The sequence below is a fragment of the Carassius gibelio genome, chromosome B20 (assembly GCF_023724105.1).
Source record: "Carassius gibelio isolate Cgi1373 ecotype wild population from Czech Republic chromosome B20, carGib1.2-hapl.c, whole genome shotgun sequence".
Lineage (NCBI taxonomy): Eukaryota > Metazoa > Chordata > Actinopteri > Cypriniformes > Cyprinidae > Carassius > Carassius gibelio.
The window spans coordinates 27,402,200-27,424,250 of NC_068415.1; the positions used below are offsets into that span (position 1 = coordinate 27,402,200).

At 35.1% G+C, this 22,051-nt stretch overlaps 2 protein-coding genes across 2 annotated transcripts in view; both read right to left on the bottom strand.

Moving 5' to 3' along the window:
* Positions 1-1,489: 1,489 nt before the first annotated feature.
* tube1 (tubulin, epsilon 1) lies at positions 1,490-15,093 on the bottom strand. The gene is made up of 12 exons (XM_052585549.1): positions 14,924-15,093; positions 13,864-13,937; positions 12,787-12,839; positions 12,613-12,658; positions 11,606-11,721; positions 6,447-6,568; positions 6,177-6,364; positions 5,569-5,741; positions 5,135-5,275; positions 3,790-3,930; positions 3,275-3,449; positions 1,490-3,108 (listed from the first exon to the last, which is right to left on the bottom strand). The coding sequence occupies exons 1-12, from the start codon at positions 14,946-14,948 to the stop codon at positions 2,959-2,961; spliced, it is 1,404 nt and encodes a 467-aa protein (XP_052441509.1). The 5' UTR covers positions 14,949-15,093; the 3' UTR covers positions 1,490-2,958.
* A 1,584-nt stretch (positions 15,094-16,677) lies between these two features.
* Positions 16,678-22,051, bottom strand: part of lama4 (laminin, alpha 4) — a 55,733-nt gene continuing 50,359 nt past the window's right edge. Inside the window, exons 37-40 of the mRNA XM_052586442.1 lie at positions 20,231-20,361; positions 19,237-19,330; positions 19,028-19,147; positions 16,678-17,107 (exon numbers count right to left, since the gene is read on the bottom strand). Of these exons, the coding sequence (XP_052442402.1) occupies positions 16,962-17,107; positions 19,028-19,147; positions 19,237-19,330; positions 20,231-20,361 (491 nt within the window). The 3' untranslated portion in view covers positions 16,678-16,961. The remainder of the gene's footprint in view (positions 17,108-19,027; positions 19,148-19,236; positions 19,331-20,230; positions 20,362-22,051) is intronic.

Genomic DNA, 22,051 nt, shown 5'->3' on the forward strand with positions numbered 1-22,051 from the left:
TGACCAAACAAGCAATGCAACTTTATGATGCAAGTTCTCCAAGACAACAAGAAATTCATAATGTCATCATTAAGGATCTCCTCATTGGCTGCACTTTACCTCTGTCAAATGTGGGGGAGAGGCATTAAATAACTGAAATGTCATCTTTAACTGGAGGACAATATAGTGTGATACAATAATAAAATAGGTTCATTTGTATTTTCATGCACTTGTAATACAATAAAACCTTTGAAAACTTTTTTGATAGGAAACTAGTTCTGTTGACATAAAATAAAAATGTTCAATGGCAATGACTAGATGTAACAGTGGTATTTTTTTTATTACATTTTTATATTGCCATTGGTTTAATGGGTTGAAAGGTTAAAATATAAATAGAATGTAAAAATGTACAATACCAATTTATAATCTTTTTAAATTTAATTACTTTCTGGACTCGGGCGGACTCGACTCGGACTCGGCCTTTAAGGACTCGGACTTGAGTCCAACTCGGCCCCTTTTGGACTCGGACTCGGACTTGGACTCGATGTTTGTGGACTTGGTCTTGACTCGTACTCGACAAAGGTGGACTCGGACCCAACTCTAGAAAGTGAGAACGTCAAGTCACCTTTATTTATATAGCGCTTTAAACAAAATACATTGCGTCAAAGCAACTGAACAACATTCATTTGGAAAACAGTGTCTCAATAATGCAAAATGATAGTTAAAGGCAGTTCATCATTGAATTCAGTGATGTCATCTGTTCAGTTAAATAGTGTCTGTGCATTTATTTGCAATCAAGTCAACGATATCACTGTAGATGAAGTGACCCCAACCTCATACCTATGCTGCCGGCAGGCATAGTAGATTCCACCATCTTCGTTGCCGGGGTTGTTCACGTATGTGTTAGGCGGAGATATCAAAATAAGGGCGATGTCCTGTTGGGGTATGGGCGTTTGTTTTGGTGCTTTCAAATATCAACATTGTTTGCCAAAATTTGATTAGTGCACATTTAAATGAAGCAAAGTCTTGTTAATTAATACATGTTTCACATTCCCCATACATTTACAGCAAATTCACAGGTCATAGGTGCTCACCTGGATGTGAAGAACCTGTAGTGATTTTAAACTTGTGGGAAAACAAAGACATTTAAGACCATCAGCTACAATCAGCTCTGAGGTTAAACAATGGCATATACTTGTGAAAAAAGTCAAACAAATTTACTTTTTTTTTTTTAGTATGTGTATGCTAGCCATTATTTTGGAGCAAAACTCAACCAACTACAGGTCACTACAGAAACAGGAATATTTATGAATGATGAATATATTTTCAACTGTAGATGAGAGCAGTAATGTGGTGCAGTGCAGGAAGGTTAATAATATAATAGTATATTATGAACTCCCACTAGTAGCTGGCACATTGCTGTGCATTTACATAGAGCTGAACTCCTGAAAAACAAACCTTCAGCTTAACAAAAATGAATGACTTACAACTTATAATAAATCCCAAAATATGAGTTGTTTCATGAGTTTATTGGGTTGTTTCTCATTTTTTTTTTTGAAAGCATTACAATGTAACACTAGGTACATATAAACAATAGTATTACTACTACTGGGGATGTGCACTCTGAAGTGACAGTGATATTGATTGAATCTTTTTGCTTTCAAATTTAGCCCATACACAAGACAACTTAACCCTACTAGCACACACACAAAACAGGACATTCACTATAGAAAGAGTGCAAAAATAGAGTACAAATGAATGCAACAAACAGCTTCATCTAAAGAGGGTCTCTTTAACCTGTTAATTGTAACCCCGTCCCGTATACGGGACGCCTACGTTGACTATACTATATTACAATCAAATCTAATCTAATCTTGACAAACTATATATCGTTGGAAAGGTCTAAGACTCCCAAATATATATTTTACCAATATTTTTTGTTAAAAATTATGTAGGAAAAGTAATAGATCAATTTATGACAAGAGTGCACCCTCAGAAATCTACATTACAAAAGGAGCTTTGACCTTTGTTTAAAAAAAAAAGACTTCCTCGTTGCCTTTTTCTCTATCACATTTTAGAAATCATCAGAAGTTATATATCACTTGAAAACATAAAATCTCAAAATTCATCCTTCAAAACCCATTTTAAAATCAGACATTGCATTACCATGTAAATGGTACATGTTTGAGAGGTGTTGATCATTGAGTCTGAGGCAAGAGCTGGACAACAATACTTTTGGGACCTATGGATGCCCTGCACCAACTGATTGTAAAGGCATAGATTGAAGCAAAAACAAAACTAAGCGCTAACCTGCAAACAAACCATCTGTCAACAGGTTAATGCAGAGCCATATTAAATGAGAATACAATTTTACGCTTTGTGCTGACTGTCAATGCCAAGACTATGGGATTGAGTGTGTATTTTAATCTCGTTTAAGATAAAGTGGATATTTTTGTGTATTACTAACGTGTAATGACAAATGAATCAGCGATTCTTCTTCTATTAAAACTACATTATCCAGGCAATGTTTGATATCATGACTATTTTATTAACTTTTTTTTATATGAAAGAAAAAGTAACAACATTTTACAGGTGAAGTGTGTAATTTCTGTGCCTCCAGTACAGTACACAGACAGACAATTCAACTTTCCGCTGTCTTGCAAAGTTAATGTCTGGCCCTAATCAAACACAAACTTGTAAAACAAAAACTAATTCATTTAAAAAAGTCTTTGGGCTTACTTGAAAATTGCAAGCAGACAGGTTTGCTTAGGGATCGAGCTCAACTGTATTTGACTTAATACTGTTTGTTATGCTGTAGGTAGTACTACCAAATCCACACTAAATTCACAATATTTGAACCAATGTTTCTATGCCTCTAGAAATAGAGACGTTTTACATAAAACTTTAGTCCAAAAATATTAAATATTTAGTTTATGTACAAGTAGAAATTTAGAGTACGTTGTCTATTATACACACGAGTCAGGTGGCGATGGTGAGTCTGGGTGCGTTGGGCATGAGAGGGCTTTCCAGGTGTGTGTATTCTTCAATTAGAGCTGAGATCGATGACAAGGCCTCACTGAATCCAGCCAACTCCATGCCGTCAACTGCTAGATAGTGATGCAAGTGAGCCTGTGAGGGGCACGACATTTCAAAAGTTTAAGTTTGTGCAAATATATATATATGCCTAATGCCTATACAAGTCAAATCTGTGTTACTGTTGAGAGAACCAGTGTCTATGCATTAAAAAAAATGACCACAATGTAATATGATTCTGCTGTTGATATGCTACACACACCTTCCTACGGTAGAGCTTCACAAAACGCTCCCTTAGTTCAATGAAGGTAGATTTCACACAAGTGTTGTTCGCTAAAGCCAACAGAGAATGTGAGTGACACACAGGAGGGACTGAACACAGACTAGTCTTCCATCCTTCCTGATTCCATGGGACAAACGGAAGGGTGGGCTTCAGCCTAAGGGAATAAAAAGAACGGATTATTCTGTACTTGAAAATGTATTTTTAAATAAAAAAATAAACAGAAAAAGCTTTTTTTTACGGCTTATGAAAAGTTAGAATCAATTAAATACTTTAGGAGATGTGTTTTCTATTTCCTTTTTCCATTTCTAAATTTCGTATTAACAGACACTCACTTGCAAAAAAAAAAAAAAAAAAAAACCCTTTTAAACCAAGGAAGCTTTCTACATTGCATTTTACATTATATGTGGAATTTATTTATGAAAAATTCATTAAGTGAGCATGCATTGAGAAAACTGTATATTACAATAAAAAAGAAACAAGAGGTAGAAACAAACCGCTCAATATTCCGGCGCAGATCTGACAACTGAACATTTCCACGCAGCATAAGAGCACAGGCCAGATACAGGTTGTGTTTGGGGTCGGCTTTGATTAGCTGATGCTCCTTACTAAACGCATCTGAGAACATCTGATCCAGCCTACAGAACACAGCACAGCATCCATTCGGTGATGACAAAACACAAATGAAGAGTTTTTTTTGCATGGTGTTGCACTTTTTACATTTATGCTCAATGCCAGGGGTTCTTAACTCTGGCCCTCAAGGTCCACTTTCCTGCAAAGTTTAGCTCCAACCCTAATAAAGCACGTCTGGGAAAACTAATCAAGTTATTCAGGATAACTAGGAATTTACTTCAGGCGAAATCAATCAAGGTTGGAGCTAAACTCTGCAGGAAGTGGACCTCGAGGGCTAGAGTTGAGAGCCCCTGTTCTATGCAATTGTCTTGATAGAGGGGAACAAGAAGGTCACTCACTGTAGGCATGTAATCCAACAACGACTGGTTTCTCATGCTTATTTATTTTATGATTATTCAAACTATAATAAAAAAAAACACTTAAAGACTACTTAAAAACAATTGTTAACACAATAAATTCAAATAATTGACTGCTAACTTGCTGTCTAGCAAATATCCCAAACTTTTAAAGGTGCCACTGTAACAATATAATCAATGCTTTTCACTTCAGCGGTCAGTGGTTTTAATATTGCTGACAAGCCACGCCATATCGCGTTCATTATCGAAGGCGATTCATCTGCGATAATGAACGCGATATTGCATAGCTTGTCAGCGATCTACGGCTCTGTCTATTAAATGCCACTCCAATTATAAGCAGGTGATGGTGATTTTAGCAGTGATCATGGAAGCAGCATTACTTATTAGATACGCATGATCATATCGTTAGATATATCGCCCAGACCTACCTTGAAACAGCTAAAGATTTGTTTTAAAAAACGGCTCATTTTCATGTCTCGGAATCGACTCTTTCTTTTGAAAGACAATAACTTCATTCACAATGCACTTTTAGATTTAAACCTTTGCAGGTTGTTTTTATTCACTTAAAGCTGTGCTACACACTGCATAAAAGGTCATTTTTCAAAAATCTATATTAGGGGCACTTAATTTAAATAATTGTAAGCCCAGTACTGATACAATTTAGACAGGGAGTGACTTCCAGCACAGCTACAAAACAAACAAAACATTTTTTTATTAAACATTCAGGAACCTACCTGAACTGCAAATCAGTAATTTATAATCTATATATTGCAAACCCAGGGTGTCTGAGGCAGGTATAAGAGCATACAATGAGAAAATAGTTTAAAAATACTGCAGATATATAATGACAAACCTGCGTGGTGGTACGTTGACATCAGCAAGTGTGTATAGAGGAGTTAGACTGGGCAAAAGATAGTGTAACCGTGGGAATGGAACAAGGTTCATGGCGATCTCATTCAGATCCATGTTGAGAGAGCCCTCAAACCGTGCTGAACTGCAAGAGGACAAGTTAATTCAATACAGTTAAATTAGTCCAAAGATCTAATTAAATTAGTGATAAAATGTTGGACTTTTTTTTTAAGAGTCAAAGACAACATATGGCCAGTTAGTTACATGTCTTCTATAAGCTTTTTATTTTTAGAATGTTTTTTTAAATATTTAAGTGATATTTTTTGTGATGACCTTACTATCCATATACACATGTAGAAATGATCTACCAATCTGAGACTATAAACCAGATCAAAATAGCTCAGAAGATAATGTCCATTGTCACAAAGCATTTAGTACCTGGTAATATTAAGAAGTAGATTGGCCACAATGTTGTTCATGGCATCAAAAGGTTTCTCGACCTTCACCACCCCTCCTTGTCCCGAGATGATGGTACAGTCCTTCTTGATGGTACCTCCTGGTTTGCCAGTGTTGGACATGTGTTGTATCTTACCAACAATATCAACCAGAGACTACAATAAAGGTAAAAACATATTAATTGAAATCATCATGATATACTGACCCTCAAGCTGTTCCAAAACTTTATGAAGTCCCTTCATACGTGTAACACGGCAGGAACAATTTTGGGAAAAGCAGCAATGACAATGTCTGTCAAGCTATAACACTTTAGAAAAGTACAATAAATGTAATCCATGTGACTTGTATTCCAACTTTCCCCAAAGGCATGAAATGAGCTTTGTATGAACAGCTTTGTATGAGGAACTGATATTCAAGTCCTTATTCAAATCTTTCCATCCAGTCCATCTAGTTTGGTAATGAGACATGTGAGAAATATTGTGTTTAGTGTCATTGATGTCAAATATGGTGCAATGTGTCTTCACTTGCTTTATCAGAATATACATGGCCACAAATATGGTTTGAGAGCTATGATGTCAGGAGTGGGATACCTGGTTATCAACTGGCAAGACACAGTCTGCGTGTTCTGTGAGTTCTTTCATGGCTAGGATGCTGTTGTAAGGAGAGGTGATGACATCATCTTCTGCTGTCGGGTAGACAGAGGTCACTATCCGACATACCTCAGGGAACTCGTCTTCTAGAAGCTTCAACACAAAAGTGCCTAACCCCGAACCAGTACCTAAACAGACAAATGTATGCTTAGGTCAGCCCATGTTCCTCAAACACCAACATGGGTAACATGCTAGACATCAGAAGTTTACCTCCTCCCATAGAGTGAATGAGGAAGAAGCACTGAAGGCAATCACAGTGCTCTGCAGCCTTGCGGACCTGATCCACAATCTGCTCTCTGTAGGCCAAGCCATATGTGTGATGCCCAACTGCCCTAAGAGTCATAGACCAATCATGGTATCAGTCACTGATCAGTCAAAAAAACAACAACAATGCATAAATAAAAAATACTGTCATTAACTAAAGAATAGGACATTAAAAATCAGCACTCTTATAATATTGCTTGTCCAACCTAATTATAAAAGATACAATTTTACACCAGTCCTCAGTAGACAGCTTGCCAGTTAAAAAAAAAAGGGCTATTTAAAACTGCACCATATTATGGAGGATTACAAATATTTTAACATCTAAATAATTTCTGCATAAAAGTCTATGATTTAATAGCTAGGTATAGTATGTATTAGTTTTAAAGCTAAATTTAACATTAAAACTTATAATGATTTTGGTGAACTGATGTTTGTTTAACACAACAACTGCGAGTCAATATGACAGTGTCGGACTCTGTTTGGCTCATCTTTGGCCTTAGGTTAAGACTGGTTGGTGTCAATTCAATCAAAATCATTAGTTTTTGAATATCTGTCTGGAATGACAAGCAAATGACCTTGTGCACTTATACATGAAGAACCACTTAAACAGTCAATTACTATAAAATGTGACAGTTCACTAGCATGCCTGGAAGCTTTTAGGAGCTTCTGAAGTATAAAAACACTGCTTTGAATTACTTTGAGGAGCAAAGATGAACCCAAAGATATGCCCAAACAGTGAAGGATTTAAGAGCATAAATTTCAACAGGGAACCTAGCCATATTAGTATATTTTAAAATGGCTGGGTGCCATATAAGAGATATTAATGAGGGTGTTCATGATCAACAATATGACAATAACTATCACAAATCAATGACAATAACTAATCACAAAACTATCACTGACAAGCTATTTAATATCATGTTCATAATCGCAGGTGATACATCGCAGATTATAAACACAATATTGCATAGCTTGTCTGTGAACTACGGCTCTATGTAATAAATGCTGCTCCATCTGAAAGCAAGTGATGGTGATTTTCTACTAATCACAGAACCGGCTTTACTGATGAGATGTGCATGATAATCGCATTTGATTATTTGGACAGCCCTACAAGCCAGTGGCTTATATATGATATGCTTGTTTTGGAGGCTGCAATAAGGATGCTCCTGCTAAGTAATAAGGGATCTGCATTGAATTTTATCATTATTGTTGTTTATGAAGTACATGGGTTAAGTTTGCCTGTTTAGCCGTTTCTTGAAGATAGGATGGCCTCTTTGGGATGGCACAATAATGCAATGTTCACTTGCAGAATGCAAGCTTCTGGAGGGCATGTAAGTCTAAAGTAGTGAATTTAAGTAAAAGGGTTGTGGTTGTTTTGGAGTCATACATCAAAGTTTCTGGCTGTTTTTGAAGGAGATATGGTTAGTTGTATGGAGAAATTGTGAAGCAATGCGTTGGCTGAAACCAGAAGCAGTTCTGTCTAGGTGATGGTTCCTAATCCAGCAAGAAATGTCTGTTAGACATGTTGAGATATGAGCAGCTATTGTTGGAACATCAAACAGGAATGAGATTTAGAGTTGAGTATCATCAGTATAGCAGTGATATGATAAGTCATTTTTCTGAATGACAGAACGTAGTGATGCCATGTATATGGAGAAGAAAAGTGGTTCAAGAACTGAGCCCTGAGGCACCCCAGTACTTAGATGTTGTGACTTGGACTTCTCATCCCTCCAAGATACTTTGAAGGACCTATGTGAGAGGTAAGACTCAAAACAACTCAGGTGTGGTTCCGGAAATGCCCTTTGCCATGAGGGTTGACAGGAGGAACTGGTCCTCTTGCCAGTCTTAGAGTCTTAGAAGGGCAGTCTCGGTTGAGTTAATTTCGCTGACAAATAATTGACAAATAATTTATCATCATAATTTTTTTCAATGACAGCAATGAGACCATAACGAATTAAACCTCTATTTGAATGACAAAAACTATGACGTAAATCTATTTACATTTTCATAAACAAATAATTAGAGACCAAAATGTTAGGGAGGGACGATCTGGGATGAGATTCATTCAGAACTAATTTGCTGCATGGTTTGGAGGTTAGATGCGTACATATGAACCGGCGGGACATAAGCTAACATACACTTGCTGCATATCACATACTGTAAAACGTAAAAAAAATTCAATATGTGGGAGAAAGAGAAGAGCAGACATAAGGATAAATCTGACAACGCAAGAGAGAAGTGCAGACACTGAAGCATACACACACAGAAAGCATGTCTCACAGCGCACAAGTACTTTTTGATGGATGTCAAATTGTCAGTTTTGACAAGTATTCACGTAAACAGTTGATTACGTCTTGGGTGAACGTAAACAGCAGGAAGAACGTGTATCAATGCATTACATCCATTGCAGCTGTGCATTCGGTTTTAAAGGGATGATTTACCTGTTACTGTCAGAGTCATTGATGTTAATCGAGCAACTTGAGATAAAATTTTACATCAGTCCATGTCTTAAAACGCTGCCTCAGAAGACAGCTTACAAATTTTTTGAATAGGGCTATTAAAACTGCACTATATTAAGAAGTATTACAAATGTTAACATATAAAAAGACTGAAAAACTTAAGTAGTTCTAAAGATTAATTTACATTTATTTACATAAATATGTCTGCTTGAAAGAATAAATAATATGTTAAACAAGTTGCTATAAAAAAATGATTAGCCTATATAACCATTGGTACTTCATTAAAAAGAAGGCCATCTTGTTCTTTATGAGAAGTATTTTATTTCATTTTAACATCAAGGCATGTTGTGCGTCACCGCAGTTAAATCGTTACCATAATAAAACCTTACTATCAAACCTATATAATGGGTTTTTACATTTTAGAAAAAAGGGGTCATATGATGTTGCTGAAAAGAACATTATTTTGTGTATTTGGTGTAATGAAATGTGTTTATGCGGTTTAAGGTTCAAAAAACACATTTTCACATACTGTATATTATTGTTTTTCCTCTATGCCCCGCATTTCTGAAATGCATAGTTTTTTTTAATAAAGCTCATCGGTCTGAAAAGTGAGGTGTGCTCTGATTGGCCAGCTATCCAGAGCACTGTGAGGAATCACGCCTCGTAAACATAAAACCATGTCTGCATTTTGAGAAAAGGCAAACAACAAGTGCTACTCACTGCTCAAACTCACATTTGAATCATCAGTGGCAAATCCAAATACATACGTAAACGTACTTACAGACTGTGAGTCAGAACAACCAGCATTGAAGTCTACTCTCCAAGGATCAGGAAACAGTCCTCAATAAAATGTGCTGCACTGAATATTTGGGTTAAACTGTTTTGGAACATTGTTGTAAATACAACTTAACCACTGATTTCTAGTTGTGTCCTCTTTTGGAAGGCCAAATAAAATATTTTTCGCTTTCACAAAATAAAACAGTCTCTCTACAACATGGTGCTGGCGGCAACAGCAGGAATCAAAGGCAAGGCCTTCTTTCTTTGCGTGAACATTTGGGCATCGTGATGTAGACATGCCCCACGTGTTTAGACAAGGCATTTTAGGAGGGCGTGAACGAGTCTTAACTTTTATAAAGAATATCTCTTTGGATTTGAGACTTTAGTCTTTGCTACTTTACATGTCTTCTTTATGCACCAAAAGCTTGTAACACTCCGAAGAGAACGGAAAACTTGAAATCGCATCAGATGACCCTTTTAATAAATGCACTGTAACTAAACCCATTCGATTTTAGCCAACCAAATTTACTGTAGATTTAGTTAACTAAAATCTTATGATATTTAATCATAAAAAAACAATTGAGATGACTAAAACTAAACATTTTAGTCAAAAGACTATGACTAAAACTAAATCAAAATTTGCTGTCAAAATGAGCACTGGGTTGAGTATCCACTTCTGAAGCCAGCCTGGTTGCTGTCTAGCAGGTTTTTCTATGTGAGAAAAGCAGAGACTTGGTTGAACATAATTCTTCTGGTTTAGCAATGAATGGAAGAAGGGATACTTAAATTTTCTAAAAGTGCCATGTAAAGAGTTTCATACGTAGTGGGGTTACCTGAGGCTGTGAAAGACATCAGTGTGAAGGGATGTGTTACTGATGTGAGTGTTTTTGTAATTGTTCCATCTCTTCCATTTCTTTTTTGACTGTAAAACAATGGCCTGGGACGATGTTGCCACCTTGTGGGCCAAACTAATTAATTAAAGATAAAATAAGGCACATGTGCAAGCTGGTTTTGAAAAATCAAGCTTTGCATGAACAGTGTGCACGTGCTGTGCTGATGATGAAACTTATATCATATATAATGTATCCATAACCTAGCATATGTGTCAAATAAAAAACCGTTAGGCTTTAGCCATTGGGTTGGCATGTTGTGCCTTTCAGTCATTTGTGGATTAAAAACAATTCAGTTCAATTTGGTGAACTGGTTCAAAAAGATCCGGTTACATCGAATGATTCGTTCACGAACCAGATATGACAAACTGCTGTGTTTTGAACTCTCTCACAACAGACACGGAAGAGAAGACAATGCTGAATAAAGTCGTAGTTTTTGCAATTTTTGGTCACATGGACTACTTTGATGATGTTTTTCTTACATGTCTTTCTGGACATGGACAGTATACCGTACACACAGCTTCAATGGAGGGATAGAGAGCTCTCGGACTAAATCTAAAATATCTTAAACTGTGTCCCGAAGGAACGACATGAGGGTAAGTTATTAATAACATAATTTTAATATTTGGCTGAACAAACCCTTTAAGTACTACAACACTGCAGTAATGCCTAATAGGTTTTGACAGCAACCTGCACACATTAAAAAATGTTACGCCACATTAGAACGTTTTTCATGCTGTGATTTTGTTTTACATGCCCAAGTTTTTTTCCTGGAATTGGACTTTTAAAAATTATGCATCTGATGTACTGTGTTATTAAAGTTATAAAATAATCTCTGCCTGTTGACAAATTTATGTCTTTGCAAAGTATGTAACATCATATCATCCATCCCTGGTAGGACTGTATATGTTTAAAAGCAATCATTGCACATTCACACACTGAACAGAGTATGCATTTAGAAGCTGTGTGACAGAGTTACCAGTTGTTCCCAGAACCAGAGACATCACTTATGAGTTGTGTGCTGCTGAAGAGAGAACGCAACGGCCCCTGCAGAATCTCTCCTAGGACTCCCTCCTCCATGTCCACTAACACGGCCTGCAAACACGCACACAGATTATGTTGGGGCCTTACCACTGACATCTGTTTTTATTAGGAATAGTCCTTTTATATACTCAAGTACTGGATGCTAATTAACTGAGTACTTGGGAGGTAAGGTTGGGTAACACTTTAGAATAAGGTTCCATTAGTTAATGTTAGTTAATGTATTAATTAACATGAACAAACAATGAATAATACATTTATTACTGTATTTATTCATCTTCGTTAATGTTAGTTAATGAAAATACAGTTATTCATTGTTAGTTCATGGTTATTCACAGTGCATTAACTAATGTTAACAAGCACAACTTTTGATTTAAATAATGCATTAGTAAACGTTGAAATTAACATGAACTAAGACTTATAAATGCTGTAGAAGGATTGTTCTTGTTTAGTTCATGTTAACGAAAGTAGTTAACTAACATTAACTAATGGAACCTTATTCTAAAGTGTTACCTAAGGTTGTACTATTTTTGAATTTTTGTTCGGTAAATGTATTTCCTCAAGGAGGCCAAACTACACATATCTCAAACTCACACACACACACGTTAGGTTTCCATGTTTAATGGGGACATTCCATATGCATAATGGTTTTTATACTGTACAAAGTGTATTTCCTATGGGCCTACACCTAAACCACTTACATTTTTATAATTACAACAAATTATTATTAATATAAAGGTTTGTTTCCTCATGGGGACCAAAAAAAAAAACTTGACTACGAGGACAAAGATTTTGAATATTGCCATCTTTACGGGGACATTTTGTCCCCATAACGTAGTGTTTACCAGGACCAAACACACAGACACACACACACACACGGCAGCAGCCAAAATCAAATGCGTCTCCATCCACCATCTTCAGTACATCACCTAACATGGTGCTCACCCTGGCCTTTAGAGCGTTGATCCTGCCTCCTGTAGAGTCTGCTCCTCTACAAATACACCACACACACATAAGATCCCACAATAAATCAAGTGGATCAGCAAGGAACTGAGGACGTATGGACAAAGTAACATGAACAGAGTAGAAGGGAGTATAAGGAGAAGAAAGAGAGGCTACCTTTGGTCAACATTTCTAAAGAAGCTGCTCAGTGCCTCGTCATAAATTCCCATCTGCAGAGACAAAAGCAATACTTTTTTGGTTTGTTCGACCACAAGATGCTCAAGCTTCAGTGTTACCAGTGTGATGTTCTCTATGTGTGTTTACATGAGAATATAAACCCGAATGAATCATTGTCATAATATAATATTATATATAAAGTGAGTGTCTCTCTTCAGTGTAAATCGCTTTGGATAAATGCTTCTGCTAAATGCATAAATGTAAATGTAAGACTTGGGTGCTTGGACTTGATCATATAATCATTTGGCAAAAGTATAGGAAAAACAGGTTTGTCACAGTCTCTGTTTGCTTTCATCAAGGGCCACCATAGCAAAATAATCCTTTATAAGCTTTTGAATCTTCTACATTTTGGTTTTTGTTGCCTGTGTTTCAAAGATTAACTGTCTTGCATGAAAAAGTCTTACATGAGATTACATGAGGATGAATAATTAATAACAATTTTCACTTTAAATAATCTATTGCGCATAGATAAAAAAACAAAAGCAATTGCAGGTATTTACTTCGACTGAAGTGTCAACACCCAGATATTCCCTCACAGCACAGCAGTACCAATGTTAGAAAATACCTTTTATGGTGAAGCTCAATGCAAACCAATGAACAATGCAAACCCCCAATTCAATATAATTGTAAAGAAGAATTTAGACATGATAGAGGCACTTAATGTACTTTTTGCTCTTTATGCTGGATTCAATTTTAAAATGTAATGAAACTGATTTTTTTTTTTTTTTTATCATCATATAACATTTTTATATGCATTTATATTATCGCAAAATACAATTTCCTTTTTTTGTCTTTTTATTTTAGGGTGAAATGTGACCCAGATGTGTTCTTGACAGGCTTACTGTGAATAGGATATGACTGACATGATAAATAAACTCCTAATTTACTTAAAAAGGATACAAATATTACATTCAGTCTACCTGTAATATAGATAGTTTAATGCAAGTCTTAAAAAATGATTAGAAAAAAGAAACAAATATTTGAAAAACATCTCTAGAGTGTCATATTATGTCTTACTTGATTGACGTGTGCATGTTCTCTGAGTGCGAGGTCCCAGAAGCGGCAGCCCACCTGATTCCCACACTGACCAACTAAAACACACACACACACAAAACAAATTCTGGGATTAATTTATTTTGAACAAATTAAATAAACACTTTAAATATGAACATTTATTTGTCGGTTTAAAAACTTATTTATTTGCATTTAAATGAACTGATACATAGATTTAGGAGTTCTACATTTTATTTGAACAGGGCAAACCAAGTCCAGCATATCAGTGGTATTTTTTAAGTTTTTACATGTCCACGCTCCCGTTAAAGCACCGAGGTCATCCAATCAGGTGCTCCACATTGTTCCAAGAACCAGGTTAAAAAAATAAAGGTGACCAAGCTTTTTCAGTGGTGGCACCTAATTTGTGGAATAGTTTATCAGTACACACAAGAACTGCTCAGACTGTTGGAATTTTTAAGTAATTAAGTAATTAAAAAACACCTGTATTCCTTGGATTTTATTTCGAGCTGAGCTGAGACATTGTGATGTTTTTACTGTATTTGTCTTATTTGTGTGTGACCTTTAATTTTTATTTTCTGGACATTGTTAAGCACTTTGGTCAACCATGGTTGTTTTCAAATGTGCTATATAAATAAATTTAACTGAACTGATGAATCATTTCTAAAAGATCACCCACATTTATTTATGCATGTATGTTTGTAAGTATTTCTGTATGTAGAAGAAGAATTCAAAATCCAGTTCTGAAGGGGACACGGTTGGGTTGAATGAATCTCACGCTCTTGATGAAGGAAAGTCTTTATTACCGACCTAACGTTAACGTCAGCTGAAAGAAGCTAAACACTAGAATATACGTTACAGACCTAGAAGCTGTCACAAACAGACTGGGACAGTAATACAGAAACTTCCTGAAAGCATATTTCTTAAAATAAGATTTAGTTCCATTTCCTGAACTTGCCATGGCTACAGACATGACTCTAAATTCTAAATGAGTATGTTTCAACCCCTGTCACAGGGAGTAACGCGGTTTACTCTAGTTATGACCATTGAAAATGAACTCTCTTACCTTGGACTACTATCGACTGTGTCATCTTTTTAGTTTATATAATTGTATCTACTTTGATCTGCATCGTACGTCCATCTGTAGACCCAGCGTTTGTTAACGGTTGTTGCGGTGGTTGTTTGCATAGAAACAGTGTGCGTTTCGTGCGACAGTTTGAAGTCCAAGCGTCGTTGGTTGATGACGTAACACAGTGCGCAAGGAAGTTCTGTTTTGTTTTTGTTTTTCCTTTTAGCATTTTATCCACAAATGTAGATTTTTACGTATCCATCTGTTTTAACTCTTCAAGAATTATTGGAATAAGTGTAAAAGCTGATATTTTGTTGTATTTAACTGATAAGTATGTTTATTAATTTATTTGATTATATCTCGTAAAAACACCCCCTTTAATGTTTTTAATTTGAGCTTGTGCAGCTGATTTTATTTATTTATTTACCCCTTTATATTTACGTGTCTAATTTAGCATTTTCATTGTAATTTGAATGTCATCTTGTTCTTGCCTAGCTTGTAATAGGCATACCTCTTGATTTTATTTATTTACTTTTTAAAGTGTGTGGCATTTTTTACATTTTGTTATGTTCTGTCATGTGCTGTTGAAAAAATATTGTACTTCAATTTACTTTAGGCCTACTTAAAAAAAAAGTTTTACATCCTGTCAGAAAATGAATCTGGATGTATCAAACCACATACTGTCCACACTAAACAGTATCCAAGATTAAAATTAGTGTGTCCCAGGTCATAGTATGCTTAAATCCAAAAGATATCTGGTTTGGATGGTCTACTATCCAGATGGGTACAGAGTCTGGGCTAAATCTTAAACTCAGCACTTCTGTCTTGATATTGATGGATTATCAAAGCACAGATCCATGCACACTCTTCATTTAAATTCGTAAAATTGTAAGATCATGTCCCAATTTGACTATGTAAATCTGGAATCCCTGTTCAGGATACAAGTAAATAGGTAGCCTATTACATTAATGAGAAATGCAGGAAGGTGATTTACAAAAAGACCAAAGATCAGTCTAAAAAGACTATATATATATAAGACAAAATAATTAAATATAAATGGTTACAAATATATCTTTCATATTTGTTGAGTTTTTGTTGCAATCCATCATTATACCTGGAGAAGTCTGAGTTTATGATAAATGTTCTAAAAGTTCAAGCAGACATAGTTCATACATTCATTTGTTCAATCCTAATGTATATATATATATATATATATATATATATATATATATATATATATATATATATATATATATTTACCCAACTTTTAAGTGTATTAAAATCTCTTGTTCGCCCCAGAATTTAAGAGAACCATTTTAAAATATAAGTTCTTAAGTGTTAAATTTATATCAAAAGTGCACCATGTAGACTTTGTAACTCCTCTACCACGAATACAGAACATTTTTTTCACTTGAAAATTCTTGTGCCTTTTGGGATAAACTGCAGAATTGTTTACAGGAGAAAATAAACTGAACTTGTCTTTTGCAGGTATTAGACATAAAATATAAAACAGTTGATTTGCACTTAGAACTATACAACTTACATAAGAATGGTCTATAAAAGTTGGAAAGTTAAAAGTATATTGCTGTTATATTAATTTAATATTTACAAAAAATTAAACATTCATATAAAATTATTAAAATGTATATCTATCTTCAGTTTTGTTCAAATGTTGTTACCTCACCTATATACTGCATTTAAAGTTGACATTTCACAGGAATTTACATAGAAATACAGATACAAAACAAACATCAGAAAACATCAGCTTTATTAAGGGGTACTGTATGGCTTTGTTAATATGTTGTGCATATTTGCTTAAAGTATGAGGTTTTTGGAAATTATATACCTCAGTTTAAGATCTTTTTGTATCAGTTTAACACAATGCTTGCGGTGCTCTGGTTTACAGTACATTAGTAATTCATTAAATATTTCATAGTGATAGAATACTGTAGCTATAAATGATGCTTAAGAGACAGTGGTGCTTCATTCTTTGCTGAAACACAAGCAGTGACGCAGTGATTTCTGTTGCTGTCGCTCAAGCAGCAGGACAGGCGCCCACACCGACAGCACCGCTGACCAAAGCTGCTTTACTGAAGCTCACAGGAGACTCGTTCACAGACAGGTTCCTCATGCAACCTGTGTAGCCCCTCCTGCTGTGGAGACTGTGAGGCAGCATGGAGTCTGGAGGAAAGAAGAGAAGAATTATGAATTACTGACTTTAGAGTAGGATTAAATACCACACTCACTCGTGGACTTTCCATCTCTGCATTTTATTCCAAAATAGGATAGACTTTAATCTTTTTTTATTTTATTGGCAGCTTTATTTGGCAGCTTCAGCCATTCATTTGACCATTTTATTTATTTTATTTATTTAATGTGATGGTGTTTGGTCATAATAATGTAGTAAATTCCTGTATAATAAAAGTGTTTAATGTTTATTTAAATAAGGATATTTTACTTCAATTTTATGGTTTTTGTTTGCCAGTCATTTGTCCAATTTTTTCGATTATTTTTAGCCAGGCAGTTCTAGTTCCCAGCATGCTTTGCAAATGTTGAAATTAGGTGATTTATTTATTTATTTTTGGGAAATGGAAAGAACTGCTAGTGTTTAATGCTGTTATCTTTGACATTTAAAAGAGTTTATATAGTGTTGAAGTGTTTGTAGTTACCATTGTGTTTTTGTAGTTACCTATTTTGGCTGCCTGTCATTTTTTATTTTTTTAAATATTTATTTTTAATTTTGCTGTTTAATTACAGATAATTTCTGTAATTTTACATACATTTGTATATAATTTAAGAAAAAGAAGAAACACTGTATTAAAATACAGTACTATATCTGTATAAATAATGTGAATTACTGTAATGTATTGTTAATTTCATAATACTTAAAATAACAGCCAATTTGTTAATTTAAAAATACCAACAAAAATACAGAGTTTTGACTACAATTTAAGAAATTCAAGAAATGAAAGTTATTTTTCATAAAATTGGGATTTTCTTGTTTTACAGTTTAGTATGAGTAACTGTTATTACTACGTGATCACTGTTGCTTTGTCTCTTCTTTCAGACTGTTTGAAATGTATTAAGTTATTCATGCATTTTTGACCTCAGTCACATCAGCGTCTGTGAATGACGTGCTGTCAGATATAAACAACTAGCCAATCACAGCAGTGAGTGTTAACCTCTGAGTGCACAATCTACCACATCGATCCAAACAGAGCCTTCTTATTATGGGGGGGGGGGGGGGGGGGTTGTCAAAAATAGGACAGAAAATAGCCTATTACTTCTAAATTATGATGTTTTTTTTTCATCACAATAACATTATAAGGGGACCTCAGAGAAACGGTACAATATTATTATTATTATTATTATTATTATTATAAAAGCGAGTTTATGACCAATTTATACCAGAGAAGATTTTTCTCCCAAAAATAGCTAATTAATTTTATTGCATTGGACTAAAACTCGCTGACTTTGGTATAACAACTTTCCAAAAATAATTTTATAACTTTTGTACTATTTTGGGATTGCCCCCCACCGTGTTACACATGTGGTCTTCCTAGAAAAAAATGGTTATTACAAAACTTGAGTGTATATATGTATTTACTGAGATGCATACGCTCAATGATCAAAAACCTGTGCTAACTGAAAGAAAACAAGCTAACAGAATGACTGAAGCCAATATCTGGCTTTCATATAGCAATGAGAGATTTACAAGCAGATTTACAGGCCGGTCATTTTAGATCGGTAGCACCAATTAGGCAAAGCACAGCACAATGGCCAAAAACCAACTGCAGTTAAACCAAGATTTTTATTTTAATAGTTACAGCTGAATTCTGAGTAGATTGGCTAAAATTGATCCTCTTCATATTAATCTAAATTTAAATGCATTATTTGATAAATTGCACTTATTGTATATATACATGTTTTTAAATTCTAATTATAAAATGTCTAAATGTACATCATCACCAATACAAATTTTATGTTGGCTTGAAAAAGCCTGAGCAAAAGCTCTGGATTCATTTCTAAGGACATCAAGACAGACAGACGATAACACTGATAACAGAAAGACAGACATCGATCTGACAGATGGTGACTGACCTGGGGCTCCTCCAATAAACACTGGAGGGCTGCTGTTCTGTGCTGCTTCACGAACAGGGCCCACAACATGATTCACCTCTGAATCCACATCCAGCTGCACCACGTTACCATCTCTGATCACTGCAAAACACAGCAAAGCACACATGATGAAGGGCCAGTGCTGCCCCTCTGCCCACTGCCCCCAGTAAAACACTTGTAGGGGTCTCTACCTGTGATTTTGTGCCAGTTTCCATCACAGATTTCTTGTCTAGGAGACACGTAGGTGGAGAACTCACGGATACCATTATTCACCACAACAACCACCTACAAAACCCCATCAAACCAAACACATTGACTTCACTGTTCCTCTTAAATATCTCTCTCATTAAAACAAGCAAGAAGACAAATACATGCACATGAAAACATCATAAAACTTTTGCATTGCATTCTCTAAGCTCTGATTTTTGGTTACCGCTGCTTGCTCAATCAAGTACGACAGCTTAGAAATCATTCTGAGATTTCTATGAACTGCAAGATTCAGAAGACAATGTGCTTATGAATTATATTTTAAATGATGCTAAAATAAAAACAAGAAATAGGTCAGTTGTGCAGTAACAAGTACAGGTTGTGGTGAATCAGTTCAAATTTTGTCAAAAGATTGATCACAGTCAAGAGAAAAGAGAAAAGCCTCATTTTAAAAAACTGTTCTCACTGATAATGATGAATGAGCACAAACATGCAATCTGCATCACTATGAGACTGGAAACAGTAGTTAGTTAATAGTTAACATATCAAAATAAAAATGTTTTGTTAACATTGAAATGAATAACATTAACTTTAGGTAAAAAAAAAATCAATAGGTGTCCTTACTGATCATGACTGACATTTAGGAATGAGGGTTGGAAAAGGTTTTAAAGAGACAAAAAGATGTCCACTTTATTGTATTGAATGTGCATGTTACTTACAGTCTTAAAAGTATATTTTTAAACAGCTGCAGATACTATAATATTAATTAAACTAAAACTAAACTAAACTTTTTTATGTATATAGTATACTATATAGTATATTTTAAATCATTATGTTTAATAATCTTTGGCATGCTTTGAAGAAGTACAATACTCGATGTGTTGACTACCATACTACAACATAAGTCATATTTTCATGATCAGAAATTTAATCACACATCACTGGATTTATAATAAATCTTTGATAAGACCTTCAGACCTGGTTTTGGTAGATGTACAGGGTGAGATATTCCTTCTCTCCGGTGAAGACATGGAGAAGCACTCCCGACGCCACACGAGGGCGCACCTCTATCACCATTTTAAATCTTGAGCCAAAGTTAAAGGACTCATCTGTATGTCAGGAGAAGAACATACTTTATGTCAGCATATTATCCTTGGATTCACTTATTACCGCAAATGATTAATGCATTTAGACAAGGACATCTGATTCTTGATCACTGCTGTGTATTCAGCTGTGCATGCTGGGATTGTGTCCTCTTCAGCCAAGGACAGTTATGTGCATGTGTAACCCCCTGACCGCCGCATTAGGGCGTGAAATGTCTCCATGCACATTTAACAGCTGCAACTGCATTTCCCAAGACCTCGAGGATTGCTTAAATCTTCCCCAGCCTCTGCACCAACCAATCAGATGACAGAACAAGCGGCAGATCACATTCCACTTCTCTCACAGGAGCCTCTGTCTGTCTGGGGCTCTCACTTATGTGTTGGGCTGCTTGTTGGGTTTTATTTTTTTGTGGTATTCTTGAGAATGCAAGCTGGTTCAAACTGGTTTATGCTGGTTAGTGTGAGTTTGGCTCTCGCCATAATGTCACTCAAAAGCAAAGCATGCTTTGTCTCGATAAGTTAGAAATTAGGATTAGTGTACTGGGTTAAGCAGTGAAATATTTCTCTATTCATTCTTTGCCAGTGCTACTTTCCACATTTTAACCTCTAAATCTCTTTAAAAACAAGATCATGTATAAGTTTACAGAGTTTCTTTTTACACTAAGCGCACAAGGCCTGCTTTATTAGCAGAAGCCATTTGCACTAACTGTGCCCACCGTGTGATTGTGCTTGACAACATAACCAAAAAGGGGGCTAGCACTTAACAGCTTTAGTGATGTAGATGATAAGCGATTGACGCATACTTTATGACGCGAGCGACCTGAGTTCAAATCTGCCTTTTGTCGAACTCATTCTTCTCTATTTTCACGTCTCTTAACAGTATGTTATTGAATACTGTACAATGTACCACCATACTGAGGTGCAGATATTTACCACAATTTGCAAAAAAATACTGCTATTTTCACTTAAATATAAGTAAATATAATCTATCGCAAATAGCAATGCACTTAGTGTGCATTAGCCACTGCCTCAAATTTATAGTAAAGAATATGTGAAGTTTTTATATATATATTTACATATATATTTTGGAATCTTAATTTAAAGCATTGTCTAAATAAGTCATGAGTCATTTTATTTAATTTATATCACAAAAAATTTGGTTCCTCTGAGATTTTGTTCAGTCACTATATCAAAAATAGCCCTTGGGTGCCACCCAAACATCACTGAACTTCTTTGATGTTTTGATGCATTTTCCTATTACAAATTTTACATTCAACCCCAAATTAATTATATCACAAAATAACCACCACATATGGATCCTTGAGACTCATACCTTTCCAAGGAAGTGCTTTGTCAAGATTATCAAAGATCTTAACATACATTTTTTTACTATATTTTGAATGATACTGGGACGCTGACAGTTGACAGGTTAAACTATTAAAATGATTGAAACTGAAATAACACAAATAGAGTTTCAGTTATGTTCAGTTGCTACTTCAGTGTTTTAAGATAAATAAAAAAAAGCTAGTCACCTAAAATATAAATGTATGTGGGGTATTTTTATATTTAAATTTAATTTCACTTAACATGTATTTTACTTCAAGTAACTTCTTTTTTATCTTTTAGTTTTAATAACTGATAAAAACCCTGGCTGAATAAAACATTTCACATAACGTATGCTTAATCCACAATACAT

Excerpts from the sequence above, each read along its gene's own strand:
- tube1 (XM_052585549.1), bottom strand. The coding sequence starts at position 14,948 with ATGACACAGTCGATAGTAGTCCAAG. Across the intron at positions 3,931-5,134 it reads GTCAACGTACCACCACGCAG|GCTGGATCAGATGTTCTCAG; the intron begins GTTTGTCATTAT and ends TGTGTTCTGTAG. Across the intron at positions 3,109-3,274 it reads TGAAGCTCTACCGTAGGAAG|GCTCACTTGCATCACTATCT; the intron begins GTGTGTGTAGCA and ends TGCCCCTCACAG.